Here is a 25,286-nt window from a genome sequence, read left to right on the forward strand (position 1 = left end):
AGTTTTTGGCACGTAAAACCCCAGAACTTAATTTAATTCAATTAACATAGCCCCTGTGCTCCTATGTCGAATTTTCTAATAGGCAGCACTTTTATAAATGATAATTCAACAGCCTTTCGCTTAGAGACGTGGAGCATGCGCTCCTTTCTAATAACATTTATACATGCGGTACTTGTTCGTAACTTTCCTGCTGCGTCACATCAGTGTTTTAATCCTGACCAAAATTTTGCTATAACTAAGCAAAGACGTTACGACTGTCTGCCTTGAATGCACACGTTAATAAAAGTGCGTACCTTCTCGTTGTTGCTAACTAAAGGTTCTTGAAGTTCGGGCGGCCTACTGATATATATATATATATATATATATATATATATATATATATATATATATATATATATATATATTTTAATGCTGCCCATTGAGTTACACTGATGAATTGCGGTGAAGTTGGACAGATAGTTGGAGGAGGCGACGTCCAACATTCCTTGGCTTGACAAAGCCGCGGTAATCTTTCTTTTTTTCTTCTGGTAGAGTAAGCTTTGTGTAACAAATAATAACTCATTGTCTTCCAGTTGCCAACATTATAACACTCCCGCCGATTGTCAAAACTACGTCTATTGCCGAAGCTACTGTCACTGCTCCTGCCACTAGCGAACCTATTAGTAGCGGTTCTCCTGTTCCTGGACCCAGCACTGACTGTCCATCAATAGATGATTGGCCATCCACCGAGAGGGGATCAACAGCCCGTAAGCCCTGCTGCGCAGACTGCTTCAAAGGTGACGTGTGAACAGTACATTATACGCTGCGCAATTACACATCGGCAAAATGCGTGTCTTAAGAAGCTGCCTCTGCGCTTTCATTTCCCGTTTAGTGCTAAAGCGCAATACCGGAAGTAACAAACGGCTTACAGCTCGGCCGATCTGTTTATTCGCAATATTAAGCATCCACAACTATAATTTGTCATTGCGAACACTGAACAGAATATTTCCACCTGTAACGCAGTGGTATGCAGAAAAACGGACGCAGGGATAGCTAACATTGTTCCGCATCTGTTATTGATCGCTCGTATCACTCGAACAAGCTCAGCCTCGGGGCTGAGCCTGTTCTATCAACTTAATGCGCCTTCTATTTTGCCAAGTGGCCGCCTTTCGGAATTTTTCATACTGCATCAGGTGGCATTGCACCTGATGCAGTATGAAATTATGGGAGACTATACAAAACTACAAGGAAGAAAATCATCTCAAATATATATTAAAGAGTGTACTCGTCTCTGTACTCTCGTTACTGAAATAACACGTCTTGAATGAGTTCAGGACAGTTCATTGGTCTCCACTTGAATACAAACCGCGTCTTAGCATAAATGTTCTCAAATTTTAATTTTCGTCAAAAGAGCACGCCCACGTCATTCCAGTTGCGGCATCGTCTTTCAGTTGAACGGAATGCTTAGAATAAAACAGCTCCTGGTTGTACAAGGCATTCGCTAAGCTAATTTAACATATAATATCCAGCGTACAATTTGCTTGTGCTTGCATAATAAAGCTTTTCCGTGCATCCCAATAAGATCAGCGGGACACTTGATCTCGTTGGCACAGAGGATAAACTCCCTTTATATAGTATATTCAATTATGGATGGCATTGACGCCATAAATCACGTATTGAGAAGTCTCTATATGGTATTTACATATCACTAAAAGGCGTTAAATTCCATAGCGACACCAGGGGTAATTAAGGCAAGGCGTAGTCAGGACGAAAACAACGTATATGTGAATATCTTAGCAAATATATTCCACAGCTACGATAATTCTTGACAAGAAAATCGGAGAGATTATATTGAGCAAGAAAGTGTCAGGGAAGGTGAGAAAATTTCCCCAATGCTACTGACTTCATGCTTGGAAAGTGTTTACCATTTTGAACTGGGAAGAACCAGATGCGCGGATCAACGACAACATCTTAGCCACCTGCGATTTGCAGCGTGACATTGTTCTGATCAGGAAAGGTGGATATGACTTAGGCCTAATCACACAGCCGTCATTCGTCCCGTCACTGTCACGGCGCCTGCGTCCGTCAACAGAGAGAGTTTCCTCGCTAGTTTTCCCTCAAGCACGGGAAACCGCGAAGACGTTGACCGGTGCACAAAAAGTAGCCAGCGTCCTGTTTTTGAGGCCAAAGCAGCCTGGAAACGCTCTCAGCTGACGGGCGCTGGTGGTGTGACGGTGACGGGATTTAGCGGATGACGGCTGTGTATCAGGCCTGAGGGTTAATTTCAGGATTTGTATGCGGAAGACGAAGCTAAGGCTCAGTAGCTTGGCAGGAGAACGAGAATTCTTGGTTCGTAGTTAGTCTCAGGAAGGTGTGCACCAGTAAGTTTATTTAAACCCGTTAATCACAGCGGACCCGGATCATGAGAAGAAACCCTGAAGAGAAATAAAAATGAATTCGAGCTCATACGGCAAACATTAGCAAGTCGTGAGCGGGAGCTTACCGCTGTCTCTGAAAAAGGAAGTTTAAACTCTTTGCGTTCTCGAGGTATTAACATATGGGGCAGAAACTTGGGAGATGAACAGTGAAGCCTCAGAAGAAGCTAACGGCCGCGCAACGAAGTGGCGGAATGAAAAATGGTTGGCGCCACGCTAAGGTGGCAGGAAAACTGTAGATTGGAGAATAAACGTGGGTAGTCGATATTCTAGTTAATATTAAGCGGAAGAAATGAAGTGTAATCGGTCATGTAAGGAGTAGCAGAGGTAATCGATGTTCTATATAGTAACAGAATGGGTTACAAGGAAAAGTAAACGCAATCGAGGGCTCAGAGGCCTAGGTGGTGTAATGAGATAAGGAAATTTACAGGCACAGAAGGGTGGTCACCTAATGCAAAGAAGGCGTGATTAAAGATCCCTGGAACAGGCATCCATCCTGTAGTAGGCACAAAAATGTGCTAAAAACGATCATTATCACTACCGAAATTCACAATTTCTTCAGTGTCGCTTTGTGTCATAACAGTCAGCATCCCGGATTACAAGGTATGTCAGGAAGTCGTTGTTGTTATTTGCAGCGCATATTGTATTCGGGTAAGGTCCTCTGTAAGTTTTAGCCGTGCGCCCTTAGACCTTAATTCTCAGTTTTCTTTCTTTTCTCTCTCTCTCTTTGGTGCAGAAAACTGGAAATGGGAATAAAAATGAGATTGTAAGTCATGAATAGTGCAAATACTCTTTTAAAAAGAAGCCTGCTGGCTTTCAAGGGCCATGAAAAGAGCGCTGGTATGGCAGCTAGGTGAATTAGAGCGTCGCTTTGAGCATGTCCGTCATGGAAACGCTTCTAGCAGAAGGCGAACAAACTTACTCGAAAACCAGTCTCCTAGTCCTCGCATGTGCCTTACTCTATGGCCCTGCGAACGTTCCAAATTTTGGAGCGTACAAAATATTAGAGAATGTTGCTGAATCAAATTCGCAATCTGTCTATTCATCCACTACGGCGGCTTTAGTTATGTGGCGATGTACTTAAACCATTCAAGGACGATCCCCATAAACGTGTTAATCGACTGCAGAGTGATGTAAATATCTGCCATTAATACTCATTTTAGTTTCTGCTCCATATAGTGGAAGCTTTTGTGTGCCAAAGTTATCTGCGTACAAAACGTTTGTTGCATTAAACACGATTCGATAACCTCTATACGAATAAATACTATTTCATCATCTCAACCGCCAGCTTTACTTCGCGAGAGGAGGTTAAAAATAAAGTAAAAAATTTGGGGGAATGTCATTCGATAACATACTCGGTCTCGGTTCACTAATACTCGGTTTACTAAAATACTCTGTTCACGAAGTACTCGGCTCACTAAGCCTCTGAACTCAAATAGAAAAGTTTAGTTTTATTTCGTTTCATGCACTATCCTATTGCTCAATGCGTGTGCTTCTCGGTAGTAGCTTGGTCTCGCGGGATAGTAACTAAATTTTTATTGCATTTTCAGATATCACGAGAAAGTGTGAAGAAAATGGCCAATGGTCGGCGTACATAAACAGAACTAGCTGCGTGTCAAAGGAAGTTGAAGGAGCAGCCATGAAACTCAATGTATGTGAGCGATTTTCAGCCGTTTGGGATGCACTACATTTTTATGTTCAAAAAACCAGCCTCTGTTTCGCAACGTTAGAGGCGAGAAATTCTTACACGTGCCATATTACATGTGTAATGTTACATTTTGACGCTCAAAGTAACAAAGAGTACGTGAGATGTCTTACATGCCACCGGCGGAAATTCTATGAGGTTTGTGAGTGGGGATTGTTGCTGTATCATCATGAAGGCCGTGAGGGTAGTGCAACTAGTACACAGATGCATTGGGAAGAACAAAACAAACCCACACCGCTGCGCGTATGTCTTGTTCTTCTTTTTATTGTTGCGAAATAAAAGTGAGAGATTTAGTCACACGTGGTATTGACGGCCGCTCCTTATCAAGGGATAGCAATAACCATAAGGCAAAATTTGTAAACTAGGGAGTATCATCAAATATCCGGGAAACTTAGAGCGGAGTTAGATAAGACAGTAAATAAAGTTCACATATAGTCCTAGGCAATGGAACGTGAGACAGAGGCGATGACAGGTTGCATGATGCACTATGCGGAGTCCCGGTGCACGCACGCATACCATTGTTCTTGCTTTATGTTCATAATTGCACAACCTTGAACACAAAGTTCCAGCATTGGGTTTCATGCTAAATCTGTGCGTTTCAGCGCTTCCTAAGAGACGTCTATAGGCGTCTATAGTTCTGGCGTCACGTGCAGTCAATCACAAAAGTTTACGGACCACGGTATTTCAGAAAACGTTCAATTTCCCAGCAGCCTGTTACAGAAGTCAGTAAAACTGAGCATCATATTGCTGTTCACATATACTTGTAGAGGCTGTAAATGCGAATCATAATAGACTGCGTTATGAGGGTGCGCAGACATTCAGGTTTTTCTGAGATCTCGTGTTCCGCGAAATTCTGTGGTTGACTGCGCGTGGAGGCGCAGAGTTCTATACCAAGGGGGGGATCTGGCGCTATAGAGGCTGTGTGAGCAGCTAGCTTCATCTATTATAGCATGAGGAGCGATAGGTAGAACGGGCATTTATGTACAACCTCGCCCTTTTGGCTTCGCGCAACCTTCCGGTTTCTTAATGTTACTTGATCTGTTATTGCAAATTTCTTTTATGGCAATTGTTACCTTCATTTAGCCTTTGCTTAACATCGTATTTGACAGAATATTTAAGATAAAAGGAGTTGTCTGGAAATATTTCAAAAGGTCATCACGCATAGTGCGTGTCACTGCCCTAAATTTTGCAACAGGCATACTCGGAAGCGTAGTAGTGCCGAGACTTCGGCACTGAAAATTACGGGACGAAATGAATTTGTTATAACAGTAAAACGCTTAGCGGCTAAAAGGAGGAAGCGTTGTGCTGTTGTAGCACAGAACATAGCTTAACCCCCCCCCCCCGCCCCCCAAACAAAGAAAGGTAGGATTGTGCTTTCTGAACGACGCCATGCTAAGTCGTTGAAAGAATAAAAGGGGTACACATAATTTCCGCGATGGTTAAACAGCTGCGGCGCCAGATTTCTCTCTAAGGATGTATGCAAATCCAAGTATGTGCGTAAGCTGACGATACCAATGCAAACATAGCATAACGGGGCTCTGTTTGCATTTCTGTTCATCCTACGTATATGACGTCACAACTAGACAGATTGCGTACGGCTCGTGCTGTTTGCGCTTTGTATGAGAGGGTTTCTTAAGCGATCGCGGAGTGAGCAGGCGTGGCGAGGCTACGCTGGCAGCGTTTCGTCACTCTGGGCAATAGTGCAAACAGCCAAGCAGTTACTCCGCAGCCCTGTAGCCACAACATGCGAGGTCACAAAAGCATCCATTCTGCAAAACTGGCTTTGGTTCGCTGGTCGACGTAATCAGAGTTTTAATTGGTTTGGGCTTGGCATTTTCTCATGATATACAACAGTCGGATAACATCGAAAAAGTCATTGTTTTATTCTGCACAGCGGTAGAAATAACCAGAAAACTAAATCAGCACTTGAGATACTTTGCGCTATGCCTAATGGCCCGCATGTTAATAACTGCATATGATGCTCGTTATCACAGAAATTTCGGACAACTACCAAGGGGATACCATCAGGGAAAACGGCCACACAAAATTGGGGGGGGGGGGGGGGGGGGTTCATTCATTTTCAGGGCGTTAAGCACGCCAATGCCGCAGTGTTCAATGTGGGCACCGTAGAACTTTTATTTATTGCGTTTGCTTTGGCACGCTTTCTGGCCGCGCGGAATGAAAAGGGATGATGAAAAAAAACTTTATTTGGTGTTTTCTACACTGATGTAGAACTTGATCATTTCAACACATTCAGGTAAAAACGGATACTGAAGAATATGATGCTGGTTAAATTATTTGATTATAACTGTCCAATAAATTAATTATACATAACAGTAATATTATGAGTTCCGCAAAGTGGCTGAAGATAAACTGTGCTGTTCATATTTCTCGTTGATCATATGAATATTCTTAAGACATGGTTGGTGTTCCCTGGCAAATCTTGTACATGAAAACCAAGATAGGTAAAAGTTCTGAGTGTGCGGGAATGTATGGATAATGTTCGTTCGTAATTTTCAGATCCAGACACGGCCATATCTAGAAACACACATCTCACCGTATTATGTTATACATGTAATCAAGGAGTATGATAAACATCATTTTTTTTTACTTCTTTACGCAGAACAGCGCGAACATCACCGAAGTGACCCAGATTTTACAGGAGCTAAACGGAAAGGTCAGAAATCCTGGAGACATCAAGGCCATATCTTCCTGTTTCGAAACAGTTCTGCAAAGTTTCGACAGTTACCTGATGAACTTGAGCGAGAGGGAACGGGTCAGTGAGACACGGCAGCTGGCCACAACTGTTGTTGATCTTGCCAGCCATGCCATGCAAAACAAACATGTTTGGGGCAATATATCGAAGGTAAGCCTTCTGCACGTGCTGTTTCTGTCGTATATCATGGGGCTCCTATCAACAAAAGTATGATGGAACCTTTGCACTTCAGGAGGACCGGCTTGACACGGCGGCCAGCCTTATCAACAGAGTTGAAGATATTGTGATCAAGATGATCGGATTCCATGCTCCACTCTTAAATGAAACAACACTCGGAAGCGGAAATATCAGTAAGTTCTTAGTAATTTGTAGATCTGTAAAGGAAGACGTCAGAGCACTTTTAATTTACTGTTTCTTTCTTTATTTCTGGTGGTAGTAAGTTAAGGTAAATGGCAAATGTTAAGGCTAATTAATAATAACAGTAATCCAACAATAAGCGAAATCACGAAAGGAAATCTGTTCCCGAAGCAGGCGTTAATGAGGCAACGTGTGGGGTTTCAATAGGTCCACCTCATAGTTGACTCGAGGTGGCAGCTTTGATATCCAAGTGAATATAGCTTCTTCGTCAGATGCTTGAAAAAGGTTGCCATTACGATCGCTGGTATCGTAGCTTAGACTAAATGAACGAAATTTAGGTGCAAGGCGAGCAAGAAAAGGTTTAACGGTAAAAAGAAAATGTTCGGCCTGCTACAGGCCTAGACTGCAGGCGTATTACACTACGACTGCAGATTGCAGAGAAGAAATAACACACGCACAGGCCCATAATAAATGTTCGCACAAAATGTGCTATAACGCGAGCTTCAGTATAGTTCATGGAGTTTGATTAAGATCCCTACCCCACAGGAGGGCTGCGGAATATTTAGCAAGGGTAAACTTATCTTACACTTCGTGTCTTTCGTAATAAAAAGATGTAGCGACGTTTCCGCATCAAGGGAGGCACACAGTTTATATTTAATAACTGTCACAAAATTGGAAGTTGGGCGACTAATGAGCTCGTCATCCGGAGGAGGAAGACGAAAACAATACAGAAAAGTGAGTTCTTGTAAGTCAAACGTTAGTTTCATTCAGGAAATATTAGAATAACGACCATAGTTAGAGAACCTGGTCCTGTGATGCAGGACGGATTCTAAAAGGTTTGTAAATGCCACCTGGTCAGAGTCCTAAATTGAGCAGGTGACCTCAACTTCGTGTCTGAAGAGGTTTCGTAAAGTTGAAGCTTCACGGCAGTGATGACGCTTTATAATTTGTGCTACAAGCACTCTGCATACTCAGTACACGGTGTAAAAGATGTGAGCACTGAACCTAGCATTCACCCTGAGGCCACTATCCGCAAAATAAAGAGGGGCAAAAAATCAAGCCTCAAGAAAGCCAACACTAAAAGAATTCTCGGCAGCATACTTGTTCAACCTGACAAAAAGTATACGGGGCTGGCTTTGCAAGATCACGATGAATGGGAGCCTATATTTGGCGTCGAATGCGGGTTGACGGGGGATGCGGCGGCTTGGGAGTACAGTCATTTTTAATCTAACGTAGCACTTTTAACGTAGCAATCAAATACGTAATTTTTGTGGAAAAGATTACCTTGCGAAATTCTCTCCGTGTCTAAATAGTTACGTACGGCACAACACATTTTAGGGACTTTTGAGGAGGGTGCATTTTCAGTGCGCAAGATCCAGATAGCCTCTGGGGAAAAGCTTTTGTGCGTTCTGAAGTGAGTAAAGACAAACAAGAAACAATTCAGGATATTGAGGGCAATAATTTTCATTGTTTTCGCTACCACAGACATTGAAGATACTTGTGAGAATTGTTATCTTGATTGTACGGGATTTAGACTAAAACAAGCTGCTCCGTGAAGGCCCGCATAGAGCAGAAAACAGAGCGCCGTATATAATTAAGCTGAATAGGCTTTTGTGCTATTATTTATTGCTTGCAAAATATTGTCACATATGCAAAATTACCTAGCACCTTTAAGGCTTCAAGAAGGCTAGAAAGGCACCTCATTTCGGCGAAGGCTGCATGAGACTAATATAATAAAAGAATTATATAGAGTGGCCTGCCTCTTAAAGTGTCGTTTTACTGACAGCTATTGGGTATGTGGAATCTTCAAAGTGGTAAAGAGGGATCTGCTTTACGGTCTACGGCTTAAACTTCTTGGCTGGTCTTACTTGCATTGTACTTTTTCTTTCATTTCTATGGCAGCTATCAAGGTAAAGGCAGTGACTGACCACGTCTTGGAAGCAGGCACCAATCTTAGCGCCCCCACTGGCGCGACTGTACAGCTGTTTCCTGGCTTCTTGACAACAGGAACAAAAAATGCTAACATCATATTTTCTGAAAACACTCTCGTGAAAAATATGTTTGGCAGCGCATCGGCAAAAGGGTAAGTAGTACTCAACTTACCAATGAATCGACTTGCCCAACACTATTTTCCATCTTGCTTAATTTTGCCATGGCTTCCTTGTCGCACAACCTGTGTTTAGACAACTAAAACCGCAACGTCACCGCGTGTAGCTCAGTGGTTTCCTAACACTGAACAAAAACAAGGCGAAAAAAGAATTTAGGCGCAATAATATGGGTGTTATCGTTTGATTGCTCAATAAGACTTATCACTGGGTAAGTCTGTTCACGCATGAAGAATGCCTACTAGCGCAAACTAGGAGACGCATAAAAAAGGAAAAGTCACCAGGACGGGCAGTAAACTCTAAACACAATGACCCTGAAGTGCACATGAGAGATAATTTATGTTAGGGATCATTGGAGCCTCAATTCTTCTACAGGTGGTCCTTTATAAAAGAACTAGAGACATTCTTGGACGCGTTTAGCATCTTTAAGCCATTTACGTCATCTAATGCATCTTTAAGCCAAAGTGGACCCATTCTGGTGTACAACTACCAATGGACATTGGCTTTGTTCGATGAGAGGAGCCTGGCTCGTCTTCACACGTCCTTATCAAGTTACACGGGGGTGTCAAGTGCCTGTTTACATGCTACTCAAGGCGTAACATGGCATGGTTAAGAAGAGGTGCTTACATTCAAGGCTGCGCGTCCATATGAGCTCCTTAGTGGTCTGAGCCCTGTACTTCCCTGGTCCTTGTATTTTGTCATTAATAATAATACTGCTTATATGATAAATATTCCCTCAACTTTGAAACCTACCAAAATTTATGTTGAGTACTTAGATTCTATTAATGTCAAATCTTATTTCAGTATATGGGTTAGCTTATTCCTCAGAGCGATTTAAAGGGTACATTATAAAGGTTACACTGCATTATCAAACTCGATTATTTACGGCATTATTCATTCCCACGGTAAAATTCTTGCATGGCTTTTCAAATTAACTCTACCCGCCGTGGTTGCTTAGTGGCTGTGGTGTTGGGCCGCTAAGCACGACGTCGCGGGATCAAATCCCGGCCATGGCGGCCGCATTTCGATGGGGGCGAAATGCGAAAACACCCGCGTACTTAGATTTAGGTGCACGTTAAAGATCCCCAGGTAGTCTAAATTTCCGGAGTCCCCCCACTACGGCGTGCCTCATAATCAGAAAGTGGTATTGGCACGTAAAACCCCATAATTTCTTTAATTAACTCTGGTTTGTGCCTCATGCCGTCCTTTCAGTCGTTGTCTTGGGCCACGCTTGTGCTACTCCGCATTCTTCGCACTTTTTTCGTTCTTTACGACAGTGCATTTAACATCTTAAAAGCATTTTTATAGGTTCGTCAGTAGCAGGTAAAAACATCTGCAAGTTTGGCACACTACATTGCCCACAAGGCAGGAACATGCTGTAATGCTTCTATAACAACTTGCTCTGACACCTAAATAAACGTATTTACCCCATCCCACAATGCAAATAAACGAACACTCTGTGCTTTAAACACGCGAAATGAAGAGAAAAATTATGGAGAAAATTTTGGCATATGCTTAGGTTCAGAATTTTTCTTACGTTTCTAACGAAACTTGCCAAGAAACGCCGAGCCGTCGATGCTTTTTGTCATCTTTTACTTATACCTGGGTTTTGAGAGCCTAGTTGTAGCATTTTTCGACGCTCTGTCATTTGCGCAATACATTGGTTCCTGCGAACTTGAATCCGTGTGTTGTATGCAATACCTCATTCAACAAGCGACTCGACAGAGCATGCCTATATTGCCATTGATTGCTCATGAGTATTCTTGATTATTTGCACAAGCATTCCGACTCAGTAAATGATACGTGGAGTGCTCGTAGATATAGGTTAAGTGTTTTGCTATATAGGCGGCTAACATGCGAGCAACGGAATGCGCAAACAATATAGGAAGTTCACGTTCTTCAACAGAGGTCGTAAACCAATTGTAGACATAGCGTCTGTAAGTAGAGAAAGAATTACGTTCCGCCATTGTAAGCTATTGTATAAAACGTATATGTGGCCAGTGAAACTTACTGCAGACGTTCACAACATTGATGTTGCCTCGCACCCCCGAATGTCAAATTTTTGTCGAGACTGGTTCTCGATTCCGTGTCTTGATGACATCCGGCTTCTGCGAAGTTGAACGTTCAGCGCCATTATTGCTGATTTAACTGACCCATACTGATGGGAAGTTGTGTACCTCTCGTGCCCTCTGAGATGCTCTGCAGCGCTCTGTCTGCTCCGACTGCAACAGTCGTAATATACGTTCTCTATGCAGGTCAGCCGACTCTCCAATCCTGGCAACGTCTTTCGTCACTGCTTCTGTGGTGATGGACGGCAAACGGACTTCGCATATAAACGGCAACGTGATGCTTTCCTTCACGCTCGAAAGTATTGGAAAAGACCTGACTCCGAAGTGCTCATTTATTGAATCTAAGTGAGTATTGCTGTTCTTGAATATGTGTGGCAGCTCATGGAATAGTTCAAATTTATCATTTCTTCGCTCCGTCCTTCTCTCGTTCACTCGCACGCAAATTCGCTCATTCACAGACTTTTTTGTTGAGCGACCTTTTTACAAGCAGTACGCGCAATCATAAAAACAAACTGAGGTTTTCCGTGGAACTTATTTTGGGCAGTTTATGTGTTTGTAGCCTCATGATTCAATGCGAAAAAATAAAAAATGCACCTACGTGCCCGAGAGCAAGCGAGTTGCATTTGTGACTGCTTACTACAGCCCTAATATCTTGAACTATACGCTTGCGCCGGCGTCCCCTACAGGGACATGCTGAACCCTATGTTGTTCTGTACAATGCTAATTGGTCTCTTTGATCACCTTCCAAGCACGCTTAAGTTATCAATTTACGCTAATGGCATCTCTGTTTGGGACTCCGGAGTAGCACGCCTGTAGAATCTCGCAAGGCTACGGAAAGCCGCCATTCAAAAGATACTTTGCCTCCGTAATCAAATGCTCAAAATTACATTTGAGAAATGCTGCTTGGGGTGGTTACGCATTCAACACGCATTTCCGTGCCGTATAAATATAAAGGCTTGTTTGTTTGTTTGTTTGTTTGTTTGTTTGTTTGTTTGTTTGTTTGTTTGTTTGTTTGTTTGTTTGTTCAAAGTGAAGTTTGCCTTAAGGAATAGCTTGACTAAATTTTTTTATGTGAGACCTCTCATGAGAAACCTCCCATGATGGGACGAGGTCAACATGTATATATGATGCTTTCAAATTTTTTGTCTGAAAGAACTGAGGCACTATGCCGCAGTTATGCAGGGCATTCTTTGTCAAATTTCTGCCGCACAACTATCCATCACAGAACAACGCAAGGCATGCTTAAGTACGATACAAAGTATTTAGGCTGAGGCACTCTATATTTGCCTAATCATTCCTCGAAATGCGTTAACGGCGACAACCATTTCAATTACTGGAGGACGGCTCATCAAAACCGACATTAGAGTTGAAGGAACCTTGCTCAGACTCCTTGCGGCCCTCTAGCCTCTCTACATGAAGACAGGCCACGTGCCTCGTTCTGCTGAACGCTATTCGCGCACCGTCGCCGGCCGCGCACCAACGCCAGCCGCAACAGAGAGGTATAGCTGAGCGGGATACGGACCAGTGGGCCCAGCAGGCGAGCAGACACGGCAGTAGAGCGCCGCACGAAGGGAAGGGTATTTAGCTCAGGTGGCGCTTTGCTGCGCCACCTGTCGAACAAGGTTGGAGTTACTGTGAAAAGATCTGTACGCTCGTTTCAGGTTCTCGATCGTTTGGCGAATCGTCGCCGAACGGCCTCGTTCCTGAAACCTCTCGCACGCAGTGGCGTAGCTAGGTCGTCTGGCACCCCTCGCCCCCCTGCCCGCCCACGGATGTAGTCAGGAACGCGAAGACAAAGAAAATTTCCGGGGAGGGCGAGCGGAGTGATGTTTCTGCACCAGCACAACCACTTTCGATACCGCGCATGTCCCCCTCCCCTCTTCGCTTTTGTTGCCAGAGATTGCGAATGCAGCAGCTATACACGCTGTTCTATTTTCTGCACCAAATAACACAGGCTGCTGTACTGATAACTTGTGATAAGCACATCTGCACATCTGCTGTCAGACTTGGCAGCCAATACAGATACGGCATCAGGGAAAATATGGATCTTAATAACAAAAATATTTTAATAAAGCTCTAATTTGCGATTTTAGAGGCAATATTGCATTTGAACAATTGAAGCCCGACAGTCATATGTTACCCAACAACAACTTCACATAAATCGTCATAAGTACTACGGCGGGCAGTATTTTGGCTGTGGGCAGCCCTGAATCCAAACGAAAATTAAATAGCGCGTCAATGACGCTGATCTCCCCACCCTATTAGAAAACGCCATCTGCTTCCCTGCTGCGCAGGCGCCAATGCGATGACAATTACAAGTTCTCTTCCATTCTGCTCCATAAAGCTGAAGAACCGCCACAAGGTAGGGAACGGAATAGAGCACGCTTCGCGTCGGTTCCTGGCGTCACCATGCAAATAAAGAGGAAGCTGCGATGAAGCCCGAGCCAGCGAAAGCTTGCGTTACTGTTGGTCTGCGCTCGCAATGGAGAGGATAGAGAGATCGTCGTCACTGGTGCACAATTGCATATTTCTTTCGATACTGCCGTACTGGGTCGCGCGCAGTGCCAAAGTACTGCAGGCTATAGCACCCAAGACGATTTTGGTTAGAGAAGCTTTTGTTGAGTTAACAATATGACTTTGGGTCTTCAATTCCTGAATTGTTATGTCGCTAATTCCTGAATTGCAATAATTGCTAATTAACCAGTTATTTAAGATATCCTCATTAATCATCTCCCATATATTCTGCATGCTACCGGGTTCCTAATGGTCACAAAGACACATAACCTGATATAATATGGGGAAATGTCCCTACAAGATTCACCTTCTTTATGAAATTCCGTGCAGCTGAAACTAGACGCTGTTTGAAACATGGTCACACGACAACAACAAAATTATAAAGAGACGGTTAGCTAGTACTATAAGACGGTGCTTTTGTTCAACACCGCTAGACTGATACAAAAAATTGGAGGACGCTTAAGCTTGGCCTTGAAGAGGGGAACGTGATAGCATTCAAAGATACCGGACTGCTTCGTACGCTTCCCGGCAACTGCAACGTATGTAACCGTAATGTTCACTGGGAAACCCTCGCAGCAAACGCTATGCACGAAGGCGGGCTTTCTGGTAGAAACGCGGCCTCTTACGTGGGCCGCGATGCGGCGGAGGCATGCGCCATCTCGAAATCTTTCACGAAAACGAGCGCGCCGTTCCGTGGCCTCCGAGATATTCACGCGCCAACGCACGCAACGGACGCCGTTGCCGCTCTATGTATGGTAGAAACGCTGGTAAGGCGGTTTGTTTGAATTTCCGCGTAACAGAGTTATGTATTTTCGTATATTCAAATTGCGATCCGACGCTATCATGTCTGTAGGTAGTGTGTAAATCGTACTTTACAATTTTTCTACATACTTTAGCTTGAGAAATTCAATGGTTCAGTGACTTTCTTGCACCACATGGAGGACGTGGGTATGGGTGGTTCGAAAATCTTTTTGCCGTCCAACGCCGGATTTTCTGCGACACGTGAACCTTAACGCGGTCGCGTTAAAACTAATACACTAATGAGCATGACGGCGGGTTTCCCCGCGCCTTCTCGGAGCGAGCGCGAGAGGGAAAGTATTAAGCCGAACATCTCTCTTGCGGCGCCCGCGACTACAGCCTGTCGAATCGTTACACGCCATTAAACACTTCGCCTTCGCTGAGTTTGAAGACGATCCGTAGAATCCCGTTCCCGTCGGACGACGGCCGGACTTGTGAACTTCGCACCGTCGCTCTCGAGGCCCGCTTGGCAAGTAAACGCGAGCGCCGGGCGCCCTCGTTCAGCGCCCACAGGGGGGATCTTCTCTTGTTGATGTGTTTGTTCGCCTTCGCAACGCGGACTGAACGGAAGAGGGACCCAGGAGCCACTTTGCCAGACTGTACATTTAGCGAAGCCCGCTCCGAGCATGAGCGCAACGCACGTTCGCACCGCACGAGCGCACCGCACATGAAGAGTAGTTTAGTGACCACTTATCGAATTAACGTTTTTTAGCCCGCACAATAGCGCAATTATTATGTAGGGTGTTGATGAAGCTGCAGCCGACAATTCTGTGGCACTACGCATCTGGTACATTGGGTACATGAGCAAGGGCTACTGGTTACCGGAGAATTCTTTACCATTTACGCTAATTCAAAACGCCGGAAAAAGGGGGTCTTCAGACATAAATGACATCCCCCCCTCCAACTGTCAACTGGCTACCGGGGCTTCCGGCCTCCGGCCGACGACCGCAGAAAATTAGGAGGGTTAATGAAATTAGGAAATTTGCAGGCGCAACTTGGAATCAGTCAGTGCATGACAGTGATAATTCGAGATCACGGAGTGAGGCCTTCGTCCTACAGTGGACATAAATATGGCCGATTATGATCATAATGATTCTTTCAGCGCTGCGTCTTAACTCGTCCTTCTTCATTTGCCGTTTGCGCTGTTCTATTCAGTATGGATTACCAACATGCCCATCCGTACATTTTGGCAGGTAACATTATTTTCGCTACAAGGAGCGTCATTTTATGTTAACCCCATCAGCCAACGCTTCCTCTTGTCCCGTCCGTTCTCGTCGCCGCCTGCTATTGCTTGTCTTGCCTATTCACGCTGTTCTAATCAACAGGAAAAAAAAAGATTACAAGAAATGAGCCTAAGGGCGGACTTGAAATGCTCTTGCTTAGCTGTTGTACTTGTGCCTGAGATATCAGTTAAACCTAGCAGCATAGGGTGCAAGTCAAACTTTCGCCGAAATTTTCACATTTTTATTGCACATTTGTGCACAACCATTTGCAATGTTTTTCGTATTTGTAGAGGAATTTCCACCCACAACCAGACTTGTTACAGTGTCCTGTAGCAGATTTTATTGCGATGCATTCTTTCCAACTCTCAGTCACTTTGCACATTGGTCTCTCTGATCTCGTCTGGGGCTTCTCCAATGTGCCATGTAGTGGGATTCGAACCAGCCATCCCCAACACAATAGCCAGATGATCTACCCATTTATCCACAGACGAATTTTTATTGTTTAAACAACAGACACATGCATAGTACAAGTTGGCCATAACCTTACGGATGTCCTACCTTCGTGGTAGCTGACGATTTCAGACGGCTGCAGCTTCCGCCACGTCGCCTCACAAGAATTTGCTTACGAAAGCGGGAACGCGCAAATTTCCCGCTTCCTTCTCTGCTGCCGTTAGAGATTCGATACACTGTGTGACATAACACCGCCTTCAGGATAAGCCCACGTTGTAACAGTCTATGTGGTAATGTGTCGTAGTTAGAGGATAATAAATCAGTCAGCATGCCATCTTCGCTGCCACTTTTGTCACGCAATCGTCGTAGGCATCATCATGCCGTTTGTGATGAAGCCTTTTTTTTTTTTTTAATGGAATAATCGCTGCTCAGGCCGAATATCAGTACATGAAAGCAATGTCTTTCATTACAAAAAGTAAAACCTTGAATTCAAGAATGTAGACCACAAAGAGAACAAACTTCACACATGTATACAACTCACCAGACACCAAGTAGGTGCTGAGCACGAGGTCGCGGGATCGAATCCCGGCCACGGCGGCCGCATTTCGATGGGGGCGAAATGCGAAAACACCCGTGTGCTTAGATTTAGGTGCACGTTAAAGAACCCCAGGTGGTCAAAATTTCCGGAGTCCTCCACTACGGCGTGCCTCATAATCAGAAAGTGGTTTTGGCACGTAAAACCCCAAATATTATTATTATTACACCAAGTAGAAGCCTTGAAGCAAAAGACCAAAGTCAGGTGTAGCCTACAGTTTGCATATGCTGGAGCAGCGGACGGAATAGATGTGCGATTGTGTGGAGACAAAGAGCGCACTCAAAGTGGTGGCGAAGCGTGACAGGGTTGAATAATAATCGGGGTGGCTCCCAGGCAACACTAGGAATTCAAGGATCCAGGAGCAGGTCCAGCCATGCCATCGGGAACAGCCATGCGTAGCGTTCTTTCGATAAGGGTCTCAAAGCAAGGACATGAATTCCCATGTCCTCACTCCTGCTCCCGCTGTGCTGGCTCCATTTCCTTGACGTGACTCGACACCTTCTTTTCTGCCACCAGAAGAACGTGGTGTCTGCAGCTCCGGAAGGTCACCTTGGCCCAGTAGAAGTCACGAGGCTTCACTCTTGTACTCGGGGCACTATCGAACTCGTTCCGTCCGACTCAATTTATCTTTTATTGCGACAGCGATTATATGGACACTCCAGGCGTATTTCCGCCGTCATCGGCAGCGGCGGCGGCGCCGTAATGTTACCTATAAAGGCGATGATATCGTCACGGAGCACCGTATGCTGTATGTGCGAGCGAAAGCGTGCGACGGTGAGCCGACGATGTTGGCTCAATCTCGCGCGTGCAAGGGAGGAAAGCGAGAAAGTAGCGCGCCGTCTTCCGCCGCGCGCAAGGCACCGGGGGAGAGGTGGAGAAACATACACACAGAGAGAGCGCTGTATCGGAGTGTCTGTTTCTTTCTACGTCCTCGTTCAGTTGCGCTTGCACATTCTATCATTGTTAATATAGTTAGCGAATGTTTATATGTTTATACGGCCGATAAAACTACTATCATTACTTCGTATAGATATCTACTGATCTGCTATCGCCATTGGTGATTCGCCTTTATGGTGAAACTGTGACTTTTTTAGTCTTCCTTTCGAATACCTATGTTTTCTCGTCGGCGAATTTTCTTAGAGTACTCGTGCAAGCGCACGTCATCGTCGTCGTCTTCGCATGCCTAACAGACTTTGCTTATACAGCACTCGCGCACTTTACAAAGTACACCATCGTCGTCGCTGTCATTACCCTGTCATCGCCATTGTCGTCAAGTCGTCCTCATCACCGTCGCCTTGCTGTTGTCACCATACACGTCCTTGCTCAGGACACATAATTTCCCGCCTTACACGGACATATTCAGCCATGTGGTAACATCTTGCATAGCAGTAAACGAGGGCAGGCATTTTAAAAGAGATGAATGTTGCGCTAGTTCATATTTTGACATGAGGATCATCTTGAAATATGGACACGTGTACGTGTGCATCTTTATCGGGTGACCACGTTTCACCACCTAACAAATGTTATCGCACAGCGCAGGACGCGCCTGCATGTATCGGAAGCTTCTCTAATGTTATCGATTGTTCTATCCGCTGTCGGTTGTCACCGAGTCTTGTGTAATCTGATTTCACGTATGCGCGACGCGAATGGGGTAGAACTTTTTGGAAGACACACGGGCACCAGCGATTACTCTGGAACCTTCGATGAGTGATGTATAAAAGTCGACGCGCTTTGCCCGCTGATCAGATTTTCGACGATCGCCGACTGTGTTCGCCGCTGTCGCCGTTCTTTGATTGTAGCCTGCTTTTGAGGGCACAAGTTTGCCCAATAAGACGTTAGTTTCGTCATTCTCAGTTTCGCTGCTTTCTTCACCGTCACTACTACGTAACAATACATCGAAACGGTACGGCACAACAGAAAGGAAGACGAACATGCGCCTGTGTTCGTTTTCCTTTCTGTTGTGCCGTCCCGCTGCGCTATATTTCAAGAGGGTAGGCATCTCAACACCTGCAAAACGCATCGCCTAAAATTTTCCCACATTACGTGGGGTCTGCATAATTTTGATCGGACTGTTCTTATTTTTCTGTTACCTTCCTAGCACCGCGATTAGCTGTTCAGAATAGAATTTTCTTCGCTCATAGCGCTTGAAGGCTGGTGACTCAATAACGGTCACACGCATGCCCTGGAGTGACGTACAACAATCGTGGTGTAACGCATAATTTTCTCTAGCAATGTACTTATAGTTTCTTCTGACTTTCTTGCAGTGCTAACGGCAGGAGCAAATGGAGCACAGGTGGTTGCGAAGTGGCAGCCATCACAAATGAGAAAATTGTATGCTCATGCAATCATCTGACCGTATTTGCCGTTCTCATGAATCCTGCAGACAACTTCAGCTGCACCGACATCGACGCACTAAAATGGATCACAAAGATTGGATGTGGCATCTCTATTGTTTGCCTCGTTACCTGCATTGTTATATTCACCGTGTACAGGTGAAGCATGCCGTTTTATTTGGTACATCGCTTTGCTCTACAGTAGTTTTAGCAGCAAGTCAGGGTTCATGTTCGTATATGTTGGATGGTAATTGTGGCCTGGAAATGTTCACTAAAGTGTGCTTTTAAAGCGCAGCTATTTTAGGATCTTCCCGCATTATGGAGATAATCTAACCGCTATCGACTACGCAAGTGCATAGTGTCGTCAATGCTCCCGCTCCCAGAAGTCGCGAAAGTTGTTTCATAAAATAACGATACAAGATAATCTTGTATGAGCTTATAAAGTGTTTAATTGGGACTACACTTCCTGCACCTTTTCTGCAACTATAGGTTTCATGAATATATAATTAGCCCCGGTCAATTGTGGCATTCAGTTTGAGATTGTGCCATTAACAGAAGCGGCTTCGCGATAATGCTTCGTCATCATTAAGTTGTTAAATCACGTTCCATATCCTAATTTGGCTTCTCCTCACCGTAACGCAGATCCAAATGCTAACTCTCTGCTCGGGAATTTTGTCGATCGGATCACCAGTGTAACGTCAAATTAAATGCGCCATCAAGCCAATCAGTGGGTTGCTAAACACAGCTCTGTCGCCTTACGAGTTTACTAGGAAGCCACTGTAGGGCTTTGTCTACACTGATCACATACAAAGGGACTCTATAAACCTATTTCTTCAGTTTAATTGACATACAATAAAGATAAACAATTAAGTACTGGGACCTTGGTGACAAAGGTTTAAAAAATATATAATAGTGGAATGAAGAAGCCATCAGCCAACGCCTGTTCTGATGCCATTTGCTTCGCACACCTTCATTCATTTCTTGCAGCTTAAGAAGTATTGCAAGACGTTATGGTGTTTTCCGTTACCGCATGTAACATTCAATCTAATCATGAGCATTGCACGGGCTTGATGACAGCTGTCTTGGTTTGTCGTTTGTTGTTTGAAAATACGCTGTGCGTTACTACATAAGTACGATATGGTTCTCACTGATGCATTGAAGGAAGTTTTACTTTTCTGTTTCAGGCAACTAAAGGGTATCAGGAATACCATCCATCGAAACTTATGCTTATCGCTTTTGTTAGCTGAAATCCTTCTCTTGGCTGGAATGGAGCGAAGCATGGAGAAACAACCTGCAAGTTTTCACATCTTTGTACCTCTTTGTCTGCGACTAGATTTCGAAAATTTCTGTGTCACTACTTAAAAAATGACTACGATTTCTTAGTATTACCCAAGGCTTGAACCAGCGCATGACTCGTTACTGCATGCTTTGGTTGCTTGAGCGCAACTAAAGCTTTATAAACATAACTGCGGCATGAAGTGATCCTCCTCGATATCTGTAATGCCGGCGTTCCGACTTTGGCAAGGGTTGCTTTACTCTATTGGAAGTGTGACACTAATTACTAGACCTCGAATTGCTATAGGATAATGCACGTGGTTTTGCGGGGCATAGAATATTTCATGGAGACACAGAGTTTCACGGCCATCGTGAATAGACAGTATATCATCTACGCGAGCCTGTGAGATACAAGGAGCAATGAAACATGATGATGTGCAAGGATCCGGTGCCTATTTTAAGTTGGTCGAAAAGAAGTTTGTGTCCGGATATTTTTAGCAAGGCGCACTCGGGCTTTATTACGTGCTGACCACTGCCAAACAATATTCATTGTGTGACTATAGCAGCATGAACGATTATAGCAATAATCTCCGAGACCACGTTCGAAATAGTTATGCATGGTGTGGTATTCGAAGTGGTTTGTACCGATTTTTCTACTAAACACTGCAAATAAGCACGAACGGGCAATAAGTGCTTGCTTTTGGGTCGACAACACTCCAAAGAGCTGAAGTTCAAACTCTATATTTATAATCCTAAGTAGAAGTTGGAAACTGAAGTTTTATTCGGAGTTTTCTCTCAATTAAATGCTAGTCTGTATGGCATATTGGGCCTACTCGTGCCTTTGGGTACATTGCATTTTGAGCACAGTGTAGTTCAAATTTTCGGAGCGTGAGAGTTTACTTTCTGCTTTTCAACCCCTCAATCAGTTTTCGGAGACGTGCCAAAAAGAGGTTTAGATAACCGTGTAAAATTTGGACGCCTACATTATTATGTTAATTAGGTTCCCGGTTTAGTGGATCACTCCGCAACATTAAGTATGAACAAAGTATCTTTGAGGTTCTAGGCCAACTTTTTTTTTTCGTAGCTAACTAGTTTCATACCCTTGTCGCGTGGAGATACTACTGTGCTCACAATATAGAAATTTAGATTAGGGGACGGAAGCTGCTTGCGTACGCGAGAAGTAGGGGCCGCGGTTCAGCGCATGCGGAGACCTCAACGTCTGGGGCTGCGCATGCTCAATACCGCGGCCCCTAGTTCTTGCGTTCGCAAGCTGCTTGCGTCTCCTACTCTAAAACTCTCTAACGTCATTTTGACGTCGTGGCAGAATGAGAAATGCTGAAGCCGATGTAACAATTCGTTGTGTTGCCTAAACTTAACGCTTCTTTCTTTTTGTGTGCAACATGGTGAGCACTTTAAATAGGTCCTCGTGCTCACGTTAAAACATTTTCCCAGCTCATGCCACATTTATTTGTCTAAAGTGAAGATTATTGATGGGTCTAATACTTGTTTCGACTTGAAGTAAGCCCGTCTGTACATAACGGTTGAATAATTGTGCATGCAGGATTTCAGTAATCCAGTTATCTATTAAGTATGCAAGTATGTAACTCAGGTGTATACCTGAACCTGATTTTTCGAAGCACCTTCTCATTTCGAAATATAGAGTGAATTATCCATGAAAGTGTACTTAAATTGTTCCCTACTACAGGCAAAATTTTTGGGCGATTACTTAACAAATAACAAATACCGAGTTTTTATTTTCGGAACATGTAGGTAGACTTCTCCAAACACTGAATATTTTACATCGCAAATAACGATGCGAGTAGTTGGTTAAGCTTCGTTAAGAGAGTGTAAAACAACATGATCAAATAAGGTCAAAGGGATAAACAACGACGACACAGTGCTCTACACTCATTTTCTTAGCAAAATCTGTTGAGAGTCAGCGCTGTGTCGTTTTCTGCTTTTGTGCTTGCTTGTGCGCTCTTTTTCCCTTTGCGTGCCCAAGCAGCCTGCCACACGCATGAAACAGAGCTATCAAATCCAACAATACGTGGCAGCACTTCTGTGAAGCTATTATCATTACCACTATCTTTCAAATAAAAAGTGATAATTGGCATGAAGTGATCTGTTATGCTTTCAGTGGCATTTCTCAATGCTAATCCCCGAACAAGGTAGCTGTAGTTTTAAAAACTAATCGGTTCACATTTTTGTATCGCGGAACGAATAAGACGCTGCTTGTTTATTGCCAACATTCAACCACAGGATACTGAAGATCTTTCTACTGGGGCTGGTACATGGTTTCGAAAAACTACCAAATGTTTCTGCATCAGAAGGTCACTCATTCTGTCAAGGATTCGTTATTTATCTGTACGCAGAGAAAATAGGAAAATGGCGAGACAAACAGATTAGCGAAGTTCATTCCCTAGAAGCTCTGAGCTATGAGGCACAAGGAAAGAAAAAAGACGTGAAGAGAATACAAATGCGAAAAACTATCCTGCGACGGAAATTGTAAATGAAGGACGAATTGTCTTGACGCATATTACGTTTATTCGATGTAAAGTACATGCGGGAACTGGGAAGCCCTTATTCATAGCTCTCTTTCAACGTACCCACCTAACTGTCGCCTTTCAATTGGCTTTGCTCGACCTTCCGTGGCTCAGCTTCCGATTTCTACGCCCTCAAGGCTTTGGCCCTTAGTGGTTCGGCCACTTCCTTTGCAAGGGCATTTGCCAGTGCATTTGCCTTTGCAGCTTACTTGCTTTTTGGCACTGAACCTACTGATGTGTTTCAGTGGCCGTGCCGTTGTGCTGCTGAGCATGAGGCCACAGGTTTCATTCTTTCATTCTTGGCTGCAGCATTCCTACCCCCCCCCACCCCACATATGCCATTCCATTCCTTATGGGCGTGTAAAGGACAATCGCTCTTGTACCGAGCTTCGAGTGAACGTTAAAGAATCCAGGTCACCAAGGTTATTCTTTAATCCCCGTTATGGCAGTTCTCATATCCTGATAGTGGCGTTGGGATGTAGAACATAGCTTTTTTTTTCACCTTCCATTCCTGCTCTTATATATTCCCGTATGACACGAGCATGCGCATCGCCATCCTTGACTGCTTCTTCGGCTCACTACATTGCTTGCCTTTTTCAGTGCGAATTGTAGCGTTTTTCCCACTACTTCTGTTTCTGGAAATGTGATCTGCATGCTGGCAAGCAGCAGAATGTCCGAGAATATACTATGGCTAATGAGTCCGCAGCGTTGACGATAGATCATCCACCTAAGAACCAAAAGACTGTTGGTTCAATTCCTAACTGGACTGGTGGCGTAGTTTCATTCCATTCACTTCCCCATGTCTTAACGTGTCGCTTTGTGATCGGTGATGCTCGGAGCTTGCGACAAGTTTACGGTGCACAACAAACAATGTACCGAACCGAACCAAAAAAAGCGATTTAATTGCAACTTCGAACTCACTGATAATTGCAATGTCCTTTTTTTTTTTGGCGGTGAACATTAACAGGCGCTCAATGGAACTGAGTGCCATTCCAATGAATGTAGGTCGGAATCTATGATGAGCGACATGTCGGCTTCAGGAAAAATCCAAATGAACAATGACAGCCAAAACTCGGTGAGTCTTTCTACAGGCGACCACTTGACTACGGAATGAAATGGCTTAGAAGGTCACAGGTTACAGTTTAAATACATTTGATCCCGATTTTTCTGTCGAGACAACCAGGCTGTTTGGGGAGTTTCAGCTGAGTATGCCCCTTTTCGCGATTTTGTCTGTCTCTGAAGCCTTCTAATGCTTGATGACCGGATGCCAACGTTAAGTGTAATGTGATCCGTCCTTGGTCGTCAATGAAAATGTCCGATATGTAGCAGAATATAACGAGCAAGGCTGGAAATACTTCATTGAGATACTGCATGGCAGGTGCCATATTCACACTGTACGTCCTTTGGTGAGAACAAACGAAGACCTTTTGGAGAGATGTCACCAAGCCGAACGAGAGTAAACGCGTTGAAAGCAGCAGCCGGTTGCAATATCAAATGCAGTAAAAGTCGCAGCGTTTCATGTATTATCAGTTGTGGCTGTTGGAAATGGTAGTAAATATGCGTGTGTCGCTCTCCGTTTAATTTCACGTTTCGTGTGCGGCTCGCATATGCTCTGCACCTGTAGCCAGGTCTGGGAGCGCACTCAGACTGAGATGAGAGGTAATTGGGTGAAACCGGTCCAGTCTCTGGCAGTGCCGCGACACGCGCTCGATTGCTTCTCTAACGCTTCTTATTTTATTGTTGTGAAATATTTCCCGAGCCACTCTGTGAGTGCACTTCTTCAGGAGAGCCTCCTAGTGCCTCCTATTCATTTAGCCAGAACCGCTTCAGATTCTTTCATAGGAAACGGAATTGTTTTTCGGATCTCGAACGACAGTAGCGTCACGTAGGGCCCGGTCGTTCTGAACAAAACTATTGTACTGGCACGTCTTCCGTCGTGTGTTCTTGAAGTTTGCTTACGTCACACTTGTGTTTCGTTTGCTTGCGTTTACTACCGTGAGGTCGAGAATCAAGCTTTTTTTTCACATATGTGGTTTTTGCGAGCTGTGGATGGTTGTCCCAACACTTTCAAATTTGCCATAGCACTCCTGGTACACTGTTGGAACCTTAAAAAGGCGTTTATAAGGTTGCATCAAATCCTCGGTGGCATCTCCGAAGAGCGAGAAAGTCTATCGCTGTACATAAGTAGT

At 44.3% G+C, this 25,286-nt stretch overlaps 1 protein-coding gene across 3 annotated transcripts in view; it reads left to right on the forward strand.

Annotated features, from left to right (window-relative positions):
* The window catches only part of LOC142572637 (uncharacterized), a 120,151-nt gene that overhangs the window by 75,195 nt on the left and 19,670 nt on the right, over positions 1-25,286 (forward strand). For 2 of the 3 annotated variants that reach the window (XM_075681890.1, XM_075681892.1), the window contains exons 14-22: positions 573-776; positions 3,965-4,065; positions 6,743-6,985; positions 7,068-7,185; positions 9,095-9,275; positions 11,553-11,711; positions 19,211-19,438; positions 20,464-20,572; positions 24,065-24,172. In XM_075681890.1, the coding sequence (XP_075538005.1) occupies positions 573-776; positions 3,965-4,065; positions 6,743-6,985; positions 7,068-7,185; positions 9,095-9,275; positions 11,553-11,711; positions 19,211-19,438; positions 20,464-20,572; positions 24,065-24,172 (1,451 nt within the window). The remainder of the gene's footprint in view (positions 1-572; positions 777-3,964; positions 4,066-6,742; positions 6,986-7,067; positions 7,186-9,094; positions 9,276-11,552; positions 11,712-19,210; positions 19,439-20,463; positions 20,573-24,064; positions 24,173-25,286) is intronic. The other variant, XM_075681891.1, reaches the window with a different exon arrangement.

The sequence above is a fragment of the Dermacentor variabilis genome, chromosome 2 (genome assembly GCF_050947875.1).
Source record: "Dermacentor variabilis isolate Ectoservices chromosome 2, ASM5094787v1, whole genome shotgun sequence".
NCBI lineage: Eukaryota > Metazoa > Arthropoda > Arachnida > Ixodida > Ixodidae > Dermacentor > Dermacentor variabilis.